This window comes from Saccopteryx bilineata, chromosome 2 (genome assembly GCF_036850765.1).
Source record: "Saccopteryx bilineata isolate mSacBil1 chromosome 2, mSacBil1_pri_phased_curated, whole genome shotgun sequence".
In the NCBI taxonomy this organism is placed as follows: Eukaryota; Metazoa; Chordata; class Mammalia; order Chiroptera; family Emballonuridae; genus Saccopteryx; species Saccopteryx bilineata.
The window spans coordinates 314,555,355-314,570,307 of NC_089491.1; the positions used below are offsets into that span (position 1 = coordinate 314,555,355).

A 14,953-nucleotide genomic window follows, 5' to 3' on the forward strand; every position below is an offset into this window, starting at 1 on the left:
ATGGGAACGGTGTTTCTTCCAAACATATTGTTTTTCTCCATTTTCATGCATCTTTATTAATTGTTTCCAAATCAGGAAGCATGGAAATATTTTTAATAGGAAGAAAATATTGCAAATAGAGAAACTGCTTCAGAAGGATTTGCCAGATGAGCCATCTGGTTTTTTTAACTTCATAACCATTCAAAGAGGTTGGCAGCCCTCCCCTTTATGAAGAGAATGGACTGTGGATGGAACGGCAGCTGGCTTCCCTCTAATGGTGCATCCATTTGTGAAGGAGAGACTTTGAACAAAACATCTTAGCAAACAAGGGAAGAGAAGCACACACTAAGAAGAGCTGAGCTGGTGTCCTTGTTTAGACTTTCCACCAAGGTCTACAGAGACATTGCATCCAGATGTGTGACATCATCAGTCAGATGTCCTGACTCTTCCACATGTGACACTGCATGCATGCTGCCATCTCTGGGGGGGAAAAGCTACAGCAACCGTGTTCACAGAGAAGCAGCCATGTCTCTTTGTGGCAAGTTGCAACCTGTTGGAACTGCCGTGTTTTGGTGGTGGTGGTTTTCTCCACTTTTAAAATTGCTGAGGCCTTGCACCCATGCTGTTTGTTCTTGAGCTGGAAATAAAAGACTAGATTTATATTTGCGTTGGAAAGATCGAGGGATGTTGCCTTGAATTACCTGGTAGAGGGAAATGTCCTTATTTTCCTAAATTCAAAGGCAACTCAAAAAATAGGACAGTAGCTATAGGCATGAAGTGACAAGGAGTGACTTTTTATATACATGTGTCATCCTGGGCATGTGGGCCAATAGGCTTGAGGTCAGCCCTGAGTTTTCAAAGTCATTTATTTCACATTTAAAGATGTTTATAAAGAAAATTGCTTTTAAGGAAAAAGAAGAACTTTTTTTTTCGTCTTGGTGTAGCTGGAATACGCAGTAGTGGCTCTGAAGTCACCGTGAGCCATTTATTCCCCAGCACACTTTGCACTGCACTGGTACCCCGCCCCAGACCTCAGACATTTCCGAAATCCTCCTTACGAAATGGCGATTTTCTTCCCAAAACTGGGCTTACGTTTCCTAGCACATGGAGGGCACTTGATAATGAGGAGCTGATCATAGGAAAGGCCTGGACGAAGGTCAAGTTCGGGGTGGGAGTAACAGCCAGGGCTCCGCGGCAATGCCCCAGTCTCATTACAGCTTCCCGGCTCCCTGTGCAGACGGGCACCGCCAGTCACACACACGGCCTCCTGGCCATCACCCCGCTGCCAGGGGCTGGGCGCTGCTTTGCCAAGCAAGGACAGGCCGGTCCCTGCCCGAGCGCACAGAGGACGCTGCCGTTCCCCAACCCAGGCCCTGCTCGCCACAGCTGCTGTATTGAGAATCAGAAAAATTATGGGTTTCAGTCCCGGCTTTCATTTACTTGTTGTGAGAAGTTAGTAACTCTCTTGAGCTTCTCATTGCTTCATTATAAAATCGGGGTATCAGCTCCTGTCCTGCTTACCTGGTCTGGCTGGCTTGTGATAAAGACAAAATGAAATCATTCATTCATTTGACAAGGATTTATTGATCATTTGAGATACAGCAGTAAACAGAGTAGAAAACTTCCTTTTCTTCATGAAGTTTATATTCTAATGGGGGTTGACAGTCAATAGACACAGAGCAAGCTGCATATATATTATGACAGGTTGGCATACACACGTGGAGGAAAGCAACACCAGGACAGAAGGTGGGCATGGTGGGTGTGGGCGCAGAGAGGCTGTAACCAGGGTGGTCACGGAATGCTTGACTGAGAAGCTGACATTTGAGCAAAGGCCTGAAATCAGTGGGGCGAGAGCTTTCGGGTAGAAGGAATAGCGTGTACCCAAGCTAAGACAGAGTCCAGCTGGGCTGAGGAAGGAGCTGTGCAGACAGCAGATGGCAGGACGGGAGCTGGTGAAGAGCCGCCTCCCGGGAGACGGGGTCAGAGAAACCACAGGGGCTGGTGGGGGTGGTTCTTTAGGCCCGGTTGCCCCGCCTGAAGACTTTGGCTTTTGTTCTGAGGATTATAGAAATTTTTGAGCAAAGAGGTGACATGGTCTGTCTGACTTTTTGACAAGACCATGCTGGCTGCTATTAGTGGGGTGGTGGGTGGGGCTGTACCGGCAGAAGGGGGAGATCAGTCAGGTGACTCCTCAGTGGTCCAGGGGAGAAGACAGGGCCTAGACCTGGTGGGAGCAGCAAAGGCATGGGGAGTGGTTAGATTCTGGACGTATTTTGAAGGTGGAACAGACAGGATTTGATAGAGAGAAGGGGTTCACACCACAGATCACACACTGGGTCAACCCTGCATGTGGGGCAAGGCTGAGTAAAAGGAGAACTGGGCACAAACGACTGTTTTCCTACATGGCAGTGTCTGCTATTTTTCCTCCACATCTCATGTGGCTGCCTTTGTCACTGGGAGGAAACCCCAATAAGAGGTGGCCCAGGCCCTGGCCGGTTGACTCAGTGGTGGAGTGTCGGCCCAGTATGAGGAAGTCCAGGGTTTGATTCCCGGCCAGGGCACATAGGAGAGGCACCCCTCTGCTTCTCCGCCCCTCCCTCTCTCCTCTCTTTATCTCTCTCTTCCCCTCCTGCAGCCAAGGCTCCATTGGAGCAAAGTTGACGCAGGCACTGAGGATGGCTTCGTGGCTTCCACCTCAGGCATTAGAATGACTCTGGTTACAATGGAGCAATAGCCCAGATGGGCAGAGCATCTCTCCCTGGTGGGCATGCCGGGTGGATCCCAGTGGGGTGCATGTGGGAATCTGTCTGTCTGCCTCCCCTCTTCTCACTTCAGTAATATACAAAAAAAAAAGAAAAAGAAAAAGAAGAGGTGGCCTAGGTGGGAGGCTCTCGGAGAGGCAATAACAAGCCTCTATCTGTATCACAAGTTCAAGGTTAACTAAGCCCTTCCACATTCATTCCTCACCACAGCATCTTGAGACAGGCGGGGGTGGGGGGATGTTATTATGCCCTGATTCCCTGAAGAGAAAACAAACCCTGAGACAGTAGATTCGTTCAAGGTCACAAAGCCATTAGGGCATGAAAAGCAGTCTTTCTGCTATGCCAAGGCTGGACTTATATATACAGACGATAATAGCACAACGATAGCCAACATTTTTTTAGCGTGACCAGTGTGCTAATTGTTTCAGAGCTATCAGCTTATTTAACCCTAATGGTAACTCTGGCTTGAAGTATTATCCCCCTTTTCAGATGGGAAAACTAAGGACAAGGTTATGCAGATACTAAGGGGTAAAACCTGGTTTCAAACATAGGTAGTCTGGCCCCAGAGCCTGTGCAATCACCAATGACCCCAATCAGCCTGGTGGTTTCCTACACAAAACAGTGTGAGGCTGAGTGCCATGTGGATTTGAGACAAAGAGCCCACTTTGGCTGAGAGGGTCAGGGTTGGATTTGAGCTGGGTCTTGAAGGGTCAGTTAGAAGGGATCATCAAAGACAGTGGCAGACATGACAGGAGCCAGAAAAGTGTATGTACAAGGCAAGGTTGGAGCACAGCCACACTGATGAGGCAGCCAGAGGAAGAAGCCAAGGATGGTCAGAGCCAGAGGAAATCAGTAGGAGAGCAAGCCACTGAAGATGCCAGAGGAGGGCAGTGTTCTGAGGACGGGGGCACCAATGGAGTCAAAGGCCACCAAGGATCAAGTCAAGTGCATGTTGTTGGGTGTTCTATTGGAGAACTTAGCAAGCAGTGTCCACAATTTCGTGAGACCAGAGTTTGACTCTGTGAGGCAGGGGAACGACTGGAAGGCGAAGACGAAGCAGTCGCTTGGCTAGAGAGCTGCAGAAGGCCTAACAAATAAACCAGACCCAGGACAAATGGCTAGGGACATCAAATCGCTAAGATTCACGTGAAAAGAGTTAGGCCATAACTACTATCAAGAAGCTGAGTTCTTATTAATGTGAGAACCGACTCCAAGCCCAAGAGATTTGGCAGCCACTTTGACAAAAGTTTATCTGCTGAAGAGAACAGCAAAGTCACTCTAACGCACTTGACTGAATTACTCCAGCAGCATCACTCTTGCGGGAAGGCAGGGAAAGCAACAAGCAGATCATATTCATTCCACAGCTTTTTACTGAGCATCCATTATGTGCTGAGCTCTGAAAGGATACTTAGAACAGGCTACAAATAAGACTATAATATGACTCCAGCATCAGAAAATAGGCCCATGGAGCAGAATGGAGGCCCAGAAATAGCATCACTTCCACATGTAATCTACATGGCAGAGGCAGCATTGAGAGTCAGTGGGGAGAAGGATGACTGCTCATTAAGTGGGCCTGGAGTCATTGTTTATCCATATGAGAAAATGAAGTAATACCCCCTACCTCACACTAGACACAAAATCAATTCCAGGTGAATTCATGATTTAAACATGAAAGGCAGCATTTAGAAACATTGAAAAGAAAATCTTATAGCTGCAGGTAAGAAAAGATTTCTTTAAAAATTATTCAAGTCACTAACTATAAATGGAAAGGATGACACACCTAAAAAATTGTCTTTTATTTATCAAGAATGCTTTAAAAATACTATATTTATAAAATACTACAAAGTCAATAAAAAGACCAGGCACAAACTGGAAGAAGATACTTGCAATTTATAAACCGACAAAGTTCTTCTTATCTAGGATATATAAAGAGCTCTTAGAATTATAAGAAGGAAAAAAAAAAAGCAAAAACAAACCAATAGAATAATGGGCAAAAGTCATGAATGCTATTTTACAGAAGAGGAAACATGAATGACCAATAAACGTCTAAAGGAATAGTCAAGCTCTTATTAAGGAAATGCAAAATAAAAGCATGGCAAGAAACAATTTGTTAACTAGTTTGGCAAAAAGTAAAGACAGATGATGACAAGTGTTGATATGTATATGAAGCAACAGGAACTCTTAGCTACTGCGAATGGAAGCCTGATGGTACCATTTTGGAAAAACAGTTTGGCATTTTCTAGTGAAATTAAGTAGGTATATATCCTACAAACCAGCAAATCTGCTCTTAGGTATGTGTCCTAGAGAAACTCTTACAGAACATACAGGAACTATGATTAAGAATGTACAGTATTGGGCTGGCCGGGTTGCTAAGTGGATAGAGTGTCATCCTAGCACAGAGGTTGGGGGTTCCATCCCCGGTCAGGGCACGTATGAAAAGCAACTAATGAATACACAACTAAGTGGAACAACAAGTTGATGCTTCTCTCTCTGTCAAATCAATGGGAATATTTAAAATATATATATTTAATTAAAAATAAAAATGTACATTATTCCTCATTGGGGGAAAATATGGAAACCACCCAAATGTCCATCAATAGGAAAATGAATAAATAATGATACATTTATATGGTGAAACACAGTAGAGGAATGAAAATACAATAGGACCACATATATCAACACACACATTGAATAGAAAAAAAAAACAGTTCATAGAGGAGTTCGTTGTATCAGTTATCTATTGCCATATATCAAGTTGCCCCATATCTTAGCAGCTTAAAACATTGACCATCTCATCGTTGCTATGGGACAGCGTGCATAGGTACTTCTGGCTCAAGGTCTCTCAGGAGATTGTAGTCAAGCTCTCAGCCAGGGCTGTGATCTCACCTCGAGGCTTGACTTATGGGGTTTCTGTGTTCAAGCTTACTCAAGTAGTTGTGATTTAGATATACACACCTGTGTGGAAACACTGTAAAAATAACAAGGTCGTGATAAGCATGAAATTCAAGATGTTTATGTCTGGGGGAAGTGGCAGGACTTGAATGGAGAGAGCACACAAGTAGATTCAACAGGCAGGGTTGGATAGTGAGTTCAGGAATGCTTATTTTATTTTCATGCTTCCTAGCTTAATTTTACATTATGTGTATTTTGGGTTTCCTTCTCTCAGGTTTGGTTTATGTTTGATTTATGGAACTTATATTATACATGCATACACTTTAGAGTCGATTGTTCTTCCAATTTACCCTTCTCCAGAACTTGACTGCAAACTCATGAGAGACCTTGAGCCATAAGTACTCATGCAAGCTGCCCCTGAGTTCCTGACCCATAACAATGGTGAAATAGTAAATGTTGTTTTAAGCTGCTAAGTCATAGGGTAACTTGTTATACAGCAATAGATAACTAATACTTTTATTTCCTTTTGCTAATTGATTTTAGTGTTTAGTGCTAATTGATTTAGTTAATACAAGCCGTGTCTCTAAATAACAGGCTTGTATTGCTACTTTTTTGTTTTAATTTAGTGAGAGGAGGGGAGGCAGAGATAGACTTCTGCATGTGTCCCAACCAGGATCTACCCGGCAAGCCCACTAGGGGGCGATGCTCTGCCCATCTGGGGCCACTGCTCCATTGCTCCAAGTTTTTCTTAGCACCTGAAGTAGAGGCCATGGAGCCATCTTCTGTGCCCAGGGCCAATTCACTCCAATTGAGCCATGGCTGCAGGAGGAGTAGAGAGAGACAGAAGTGAGAGGAGGAGGGGTGGAGAAGCAGATGGGTGCTTCCCCTGTGTGCCCTGACCAGGAATCTAACCTGGGACATCCACCTGCCATGCCAACACTCTACCACTGAGCCAACCGGCCAGGGCCTTGTATGGCTACTTTTTGTGCTTTGGTTTTGGCACAACTATTCCCTTCCCTCCCTGGAAGATGAGGAGTTAATTTTCTTTCTGCCTCTCATATTCTTCCTGTTCCCCATCCTCCTTTCATAATTACATTATAGTATTGGTTAGCTCTGTAATCAGTGTTCCCATTACCCAGTCAACACTAATTTAGCTCCATTCAAAGTTGAGCCTTTGTAGTAATGGATGATAACTTCTCCTTTCCTGCAGAAATTTTGTTCTTCCTGGTTAATTATCGTGTTTATTCATTTGCTTAGTTTCCTACGTTTCTATCATTAATTCAACTCCAAACGCTGGTCGTTGTCTAAATCTATTCTCCAGATGTTCAGGCACATCAGATTTTCCATCAGTTTCATCTTCTTTGAGTAATGTCTCCCCGCCTCTGACCTGTTCCAGTCTGGTGGTGACCCTCCATGCCTGGTCCATAGCCTTCACTCTGGGCCTCTCTCCGCGGCCTTTCTCCAGTGCTCTCTGCCCCAGGGCTTCCTTAGTTTTGGTGTACTCCTTTGTTTTGGTGACGCATACTTGCCTGTGGCTTCCTGAGAAGGCGTGCAGAGGAGGCAAACCTTTGAGAACCTTGCACATCCTTAAATGTCTTCATTCCACTGTGAGATTTAACTGACTCTTTGGCCCATGTGGAATTCTGGTCTCTCTAGTGTAGAATTCTTGTCTAGAGATCATTTTTCTTCAGAATTTTGAAGTCTATTCCATGTCCCCTCTAGCTTCTAGTGTTGCTGTGAAAAAGTCTGAAGTCACTTAGATTTCTGATTCTTTGTATTTGACCTCTTTCTCTCTCTCTCTCTCTCTGGAAGCTGCATAGAGTCACCTCCTCACCCTGGTATTCTGAAATTTCACAATAATGTGCCTTGGTGTGACTCTATTTTCATCCACTTTGCTAGGGACAGTGGGCCCTTGATCTAGAAACTTGTTTTCTTCAGTTATGGGAAATGATTTCTTTAATGATTATTTCTTCTTCATTCTTTTCTCCCTCCTCCTCCTCCTTCTTTTTTCCCAGTTCTCGTTCTAAAACTATTATTACTTGAATTGGTAGACTGATTTTCTATTTTCTCTCCTATTTTTATTTCTCTCTGTCTTTTTCTGCCTTTTAGGAACCTTCCTCAGTTTATCTTCCAGCACTCTAGGAAGACCTTTTTGGTATAGCATGCCGTTCTTGTTGTGTGGGTCCGATATTTTGTATTATCTCTCTTGCAATGTTAATTATAGGATTTTTCTCCCCCAAGAGTTCTTCTCTGTGAATGGTCTGTATTTGATACAGAGTTCTATTTCTTTGTTTAATTAACTGATTTGGTCTGTGTCTCAAATGTTAGAGACCTGACTCAGCTGTCTGGGGATTCTTGGCCTCTGCTTGTTTTTAAAAGCATGGGGCTAAAACTGTCGGTTGTAGAGGGATTTGAGAAGGAAGCAAAAGCACATGTGTGTTTAATCCACCATCTTTACGCAGTCATGCATTTATTTTATAATATAGAAAAGAGAAAAAACTGTAGTCCACACCCTAATGATAAATGAATAAGTATAATCTTCTCCCAAAACTACACCTTTTCCTTCTTAGCCCTAGAAAAAAACCCCTCAAACTATTCTTTCCCAAAAATTCTGTATTGTAAAAAATAGCATGAAGTTCATATGTGAATTTGTGACAAGTGTAAACCACTCTAAAATTGTGAATAGGTTTGGATATAAATCTGCCTCCTCCCCACTCCCACAGTCTGAATCACCGGGCCCGCTCTCTCGCTCATCACTTCCTGCTTGGCGAGTTGCATGCGTGTCTTGTCTCTATGACGATGCTCCAAGCCACGGGAGTGTAGGGTGTCTGTCCGATTCATCGTGGCGTCTTTTAGAGCCCCTGCCAGAGGACAGATTGTTGAAGTCTGACAAATGATGAATGAGAGACATCCTCAAGATCTGCTCTGCTCTCCTCAGCACGTATAGTTAGCACCAGGAGGATTTTATGTGATGAATGAAAAAGAAACCCAAAAGAACATAAAGGGAATTTAGAGAAAAATAAAGCAGTAAATCAAACATTGACTTTAAAAAGAGATTACTGGCTACCATATGCTTAATTCCACTTTGAGCTTTCGTCTCTTTACTCCCGTGTCCATGTATGAGTAGGGTGGTCCATGGTCCTGAAGGCAGGGGAGCAGCCAGGGATCACTTGCTTATTAAGCCTCAGGGTTTGCAATGGAAGGAGGACTGTGGAGACCTATATGCATAGCAAAGCCAAGAAAACACATGGAAGAGAGGCTGCAAACTAAATGCAAACCCCATGGGTGGCATTCAAGGTTCTTCATTGCTTTTCCTTGGGCAGCTGCAAATTTTCTAATAGTTCTCACTGTCTGGCACCTGATTTTTCTTTCTTTCTTTCTTTTTTTTTTTTTTTTTTTTTTTTTGAGAGAGAGAGAGAGAGAGAGAGAAACAGGAACATTGAGCTGCCCCTGTATGTGCCCTGACCAGGGAATCGAACTGGCAACCTCTGCACTCCAGGACAATGCTCCAACCAAGCTATCTGGCCAAGGCTTAATTTTTTAGAGACAGAGAGAGAAAAGGAAAGAGAGAGGAGGGGGAAGGGAAGCATTCATTTGTTGTTCCTCTCAGTCGTGCATTCATTGGTTGATTCCCATGTGTGCCCTAACCGGGGATTGAACCTGCAACATTGTCGTTTAGGGATGATGCTCCTAACTGAGCTAACTGGCCAGGGCCTGGCTCCTGATCTTTTGAATCACTTTTGCCTTCAGCTGCTAGAAGAATCATTTCAGATACCAAGTGTTTCATGTCCCTTCTTTGTCCAACAGTTCCTTTCATCCTTGCATCAAATAGTTCTCCAGCCTAAATCTCTCAATGACCTCATCATGACCTTGTGGAGACCCTCTCTCCCCACTGCCCTTGTATATCCCACCCTGTATTGTTCTGTAGACTTTCTTAGACTGATAGCACTGCCCCTCTCAACAACTGTAGTAACTGCTGACATTTAGTGCACTGACTCTGGGCTGAGCACTGTGGATTATTTTCCTTAATCCTCCCATCAGCAGATAAGAAAACTGGGCCACAGAGAGGTTAAGTCCCTTGCCCACAGCCATGGTGCTACTTAAGGTGGAGCTGGGGCTTGAAGCCAGGAAAGCTGAGCCCTAGACTTCTGTCTCACCTGTTCCCTACCCACCAATTTAACCTCATCATCCTGACCCAGGACTTCTTCTAAGAAATGCATTCTGATGAGCTGATGCCCATTCTGACTCTACAACATGTGTTTGCATGCTGCTGGCTTGTGGCATGGAGCCACTCAGCTGTTACTGACTCTTGTTGTTTCACAGGCCCTGAGCCCCCTCTGGGAAAGGATGTTCCATCACTGCCTCACTACAGGTCCTGAGAGGCAGTGTCAGCTGCCATCCCTCCCAGCCAAAAGCATACCAGGAGTGGAGGGGACTATGGTGACCCGAAGGCCTGGCAGAGCCTCGGGCTGGGGGAATGGGATGAGGAGGGTGGTTACCCCTCCAAAACCATGTCAGAGCTGGGATGGGGCTGGCACACTGGTCAAAGCAAGAGTGCACTCCATCCTGGGGTTCAAAGCTAGGCACCACCTATCTATGTTATTCCAATGTGACCAGATGAGTAGACACGGGCCTGGACCCAGGGGAAATGAGGCAACTGGCAGAAGCCGCAGCCAGCTCCAGGTAGCAAAAGAACGTTGCTGGGGAGTGAGTTAAGCAGGTGGGAGAAGGCAGGTAAGGTGTCTTATGGGTGAGCTTTGGGGAAGGATGTCTGCTCTTCAGATGTCCCGAAGTTCCAGGAATGCATGCCTTGTGAGGACAACTATGGAAAGGCTAATGCCACCCCCTTCTGGTTGCTGGTCGTGGGCTGTCCAGCCCCTCAGTGATGTTCTCACAGGGCAATAAAGGCTGTGCCTGCACCTCTCTCCTGGCTTTGCACACCTGCTTTTCACCTGGCTCTGTGTTCCATCTTTTTAAATGCTGCTCGCCACCCGCAGACCACTCTTCCCAGCAGGCCATGCCATTTTATCACTCATCTGCTCAGGAATCAAATCTCTAAAAACAAATCCAAACCTCTCATCCTAGAATTCAAGGCCTTCCAAATTCAGACCCTGGTCTCCAAAACCACCTCATTACCAGCCACTGGAGCCCAGGTGCCCTTCTCTCTCTAAAACCTCCTCACTGCTCCCCGAGGCACACAGTAGTTGCTTCCACCTCTCTGATGCTGAATGGAACAACGAAAAGAACATGGGCTTTGCTTCGGTTACTTCCTGTGCGTTCTCCAACAAGTCACTCAGTGTCTCTGTGCTTCCAGTTACTTACCCGTGAAAATACTTTACATGCTGTTGTGAGGATTAGAGAGTGATTGTATGCAAAGTGCCAGCCACATGGTAGGTTGTGCTGTGTGACTGCCCCTAGGACAGTAGGAGTCCATAAACGATGTCCATTACTCTGTGCCCTTGCTGTTTCCTGACTCAAGTACCCACCATCTTCTTTCTGACCAGCAGATGCATTTGTACCTACCTGCAGCATTCTCTGAATACCTGACCTAGGAAAAAAGGGAGGAAAAGCAACATTTGCCAATTATCCACTGGGCAATGATGATAGTAGCTAACACTTTCTGGGGGCCTCCCTGTGCCAGACTCCAGCCCCAGCATGCCACGTGCTTTGATTCATGTAAGCTCCTTAGTAACTCTGTACTGATCAGGGTTCCTAAATGGCTGCCTGCTCTACCCAACCAGGATGGTTTGGTCTCTCAGACCCACCTCAACTTTCCCATCCAATGGCCTTCTGGAGGCTGAAGGGGAGATATTATCAAGGAGTGATGTCCCTGCAGGATAAAATGCAGAATCCCTTGTGTATCATTCAGGTTGACCCTGTTAGAGAACATTTTGAGAAAGGACCCAGGGTCACCTGCCCTGCCACCCCCAATGCAGCCAGCCCCACCTATTGCCCTGGAGTCAGGGCTGGGCTTTTACCAGGGGTCCCATCAGCCTGGATCATCCTCCCCTGCCTGCCTGGAAAATGGAAGCCTCTGACTAACTCTTCTACGTTTGGGACAAAGGTCATTGTCCTTCCCCTGCTGCCCCCAAGCTGCCTTGTTCACTCACTTACTGACCTTTCTGCAAATGTCTGCATCCTCCCTGGATTCTTCCCCTGGGCTGAGAGCCCTGAGGCAGGGGATGTGTCCTGTTCATCTCTGTATTTCAGTACTCAGCACAGAACCTGGCACACAGGGGGCCTTGGTGTCGGAGAAGGGAGGGAGGGAGGGGGGAGGGAGGAAGGGAGGGAAAGGGTGAGGTGGAATGAGCATGGGGCAGAGAGAACGGGGTGATAGGTTTCCAGCTGGCCCCTCCCCGGTGTTGCAGTCACGAGGCCTCAGCGGTATAGGCTGCTCCTCTGTGGAGAGCCCAGAACTGGCCCAGGAAACAGCCCCTTGAGAACCTGCCTGGCTCGCACCCAGACAGCAGGAGGGGCCAATCTTGGGGATCCATCAACCTTCAGGAAATTGCTAAATGTGTTTGGTGATTTTTTTTTTTTTTGACATTTTCCCTGTTCAAGAACTTGTGATTTCAGATTAATCACATCCACATACTTTTAGACTGTCGACTTGAAAGGGAAAATCTAAATTTTATTACTGCATGATTTCATCCAAATCTATTTTACCAGCACCAAAAGGATATCTATAATATGGTACAAATCATGACGCAACATTTTACCTCTGGGACCAAGCGTGTGGCCAGGGGCTGGGGGATCAGGGAGTTGCAGGCAGGATCTGGGTGGGCAGAGTCGTGGCACCTTTCGTCACCTGAGAAGATCCCTGTGTCGCCAGTGCTGCTGCCTCAGCCTCAGCAAACGGTCTTACTCCCTCCCCGCCCTGACTTGCCCACAGCCTTTACGCTCGGAAATGGCAGATCCATCAACTAACTCCTATCTTCCCCTTGGCAGGTACCATGACCAGCAAGACGTAACTAGTAACTTTCTGGGTGCCATGTGGCTCATCTCCATCACATTCCTTTCCATTGGTTATGGGGACATGGTGCCCCATACATACTGTGGGAAAGGTGTCTGTCTTCTCACCGGCATCATGGTGAGTACCTGCCTCTGCCCGTTACCCTCCCCCCCCCCCCAGAATGAGAGCCCTTTCTCGTGAGCACTGAGGGGCCTTCTTGGTCAGAGCATGGGGCCAGCTGTTAGTTCACAGGCCAGCATGCATGACTCTGCACAGAGAGAGGCAGATGTGAAATCTGCAATGGCTTCTCATTTTTTCGTTTCCTTTTCCAAAACAGAAATAGGTCCTGGCTCCTAACAGTTAATGATCTGCTCACAGTCCTACCCCGCACCCCCACACCAAAACGGACTGGGCGAAGCTGGTGGTGGGTCTGACCCACTTCCCACTCAGCATCACCCTACTGCCTGGTGTGCTCAACCCCAGCGAACGTCCAGGCTTGCAGTTAATTGTCCTTCCTGTCGCTCAGGCCCCTCAGACCTTGGCACCACATCTGCTAAACTGAGCTGGAACTGACGGAGGCAGGGATTGGGGAAAGAGCACAGAACTGGCCATAAGACCTGTGTCCTGGCCTGGGTGGGCCACTGGTTTTGTTCCAGGGCCTCGAGCCAGCCCTTGACTTCCCCAGACTTTGGCTTCCACGTCTGCATGGTGGGTGCTGGGCTCTGAGCGCCAGGTCCTTTCTGGCTCTGGCATCAGCGAGACTGTGACTCCATCCCCACCTCTCCCCAAGTGCCCAGCCGCTGGGCTGCATTCTTTCAACGTGTATTTTTCACGCCCATCGCCCTGCCACCCCTACCCGCACACACTCTTGGCCAGCACATGGCCGTTGTCGCCCTGTGTCTGGGAGGGACCGGGAAAGGGAATCAGAATTGGACTGAATTCCCGCTGCCTGGTGGACCTCAGCACTCAGTATAAAGTGAGCATGGAAGGCTTGCCCCGCCCTCCTCTCTGGCTGGTGATGAGGATGGATGGCAACACTTTATGTTAATGTGCTCTGTCAGCATGAGGAACTGGCTGGCGAAGTCCTCGGCTCGGCATCCCTGACCTCCGCCCTCCTTCCCTGGCCAGGTGATGCACTTTTTGGCCTTGTTGACCTTTAGATCCAGGATGGGCAGCCACTGCTCTCTGCCCTCCTCCCTAGAATCCTAGACCACAGGCTCCAGAGAAGAAAGCACCCACCTAAGCCTGGGCGTCCCTGGGGTCGTGGTGGGGGTGTGAGGGTGAACAGGATGTCTGCAGCTTGTGCTAGGTCTCCCTGGTGGTTGCCACAACACTCCAGTGGAACCGTTTCTGTGCCCCATTAAGCTCCCACGAATATCTTTCCTTTCAGGGTCCCCTCAGGTTTCCCTCGCCCTCCGAGGAGGAAAGGAGACCCTCCTTCGGGAATGAGAAGGACTTCTTTCTGCAGTAGGAAAGGCATTAGGTCCTCATACAGTGGGAGGGCTGCCTCGCTCCCGCCTCACCACAGGCTGGCGACTGCGGGGGTCCTCCTGAGACGATCTCGGTGCTGAGGCAGAGACGGATCTCGGTGCTGAGGCAGAGACGGATCTCGGTGCTGAGGCAGTGCTGCACAGGGCAGAGCCCCGGGTCGGGGCCCTGTGAGCAGGAGGGCCCAGTGCTCTCGGGTCACCACTGGGCACCGTCTTCTCGCCGTTCCCACTGTAACCCGGGGCAGACGCACACTAGCAGGCAGGTCCTCCTGAACAGCAGTTAATGACAAAAGGTTTAACACCAGGGTTGGGATAAATCATGGGTGAGTGTAAGGACTTGGAACAAACACCTCCCATTGGTTAGTAGGAGTCTGTCTGGCACAGCTCCAGCTGTCACCAGGAAACCAGGGAACAATTCCTTCTTCCAGAAAGGAGTGAAATGCTGCCTGGAAGCCAGAGCTTTCCTGCCTTAGAGGCACTGCCGGGTGGGGGCTTCGTGCCTCAGAGCCAGCGCTCAGCCGGGGCGCACAGAGTAGGTGGTGGGCAGTGGGGCAGATGGCCATCGCTGGATGGGCCCTGCTGGGAGCCTCTGGTACAGATGCCAGCCATCCTCCCTCTCAGCGAGGAGCTGGGACCCGTCCAAGAAGAGGCCCCCTAGCAAGCATTCTGCTGATTCCTTCCCTCTGGCAGGCATCTCCTGGCTTCCACTCTGACAAAGCCAAGTCGGGCAGGTGGGACCCCATAGCCCTCTTTAGCACCCATTTTTGCATCTGTTCTGCAGCAGCTCCTTGGAAGGTAGTTTGTTCCTTGTGGAGAAAGTTGTAATCAAAGTGGGAAGAACGAACAGATGAGGAGGAACTGATACCACCTCCCATATT

At 47.7% G+C, this 14,953-nt stretch overlaps 1 protein-coding gene across 6 annotated transcripts in view; it reads left to right on the forward strand.

The window, feature by feature from the left end:
• KCNN3 (potassium calcium-activated channel subfamily N member 3) overlaps positions 1-14,953 on the forward strand; it is a 164,154-nt gene that overhangs the window by 122,914 nt on the left and 26,287 nt on the right. For all 6 annotated transcript variants that reach the window (XM_066261980.1, XM_066261981.1, XM_066261983.1 and 3 more), the window contains one exon: positions 12,582-12,723. In XM_066261980.1, the coding sequence (XP_066118077.1) occupies positions 12,582-12,723 (142 nt within the window). The remainder of the gene's footprint in view (positions 1-12,581; positions 12,724-14,953) is intronic.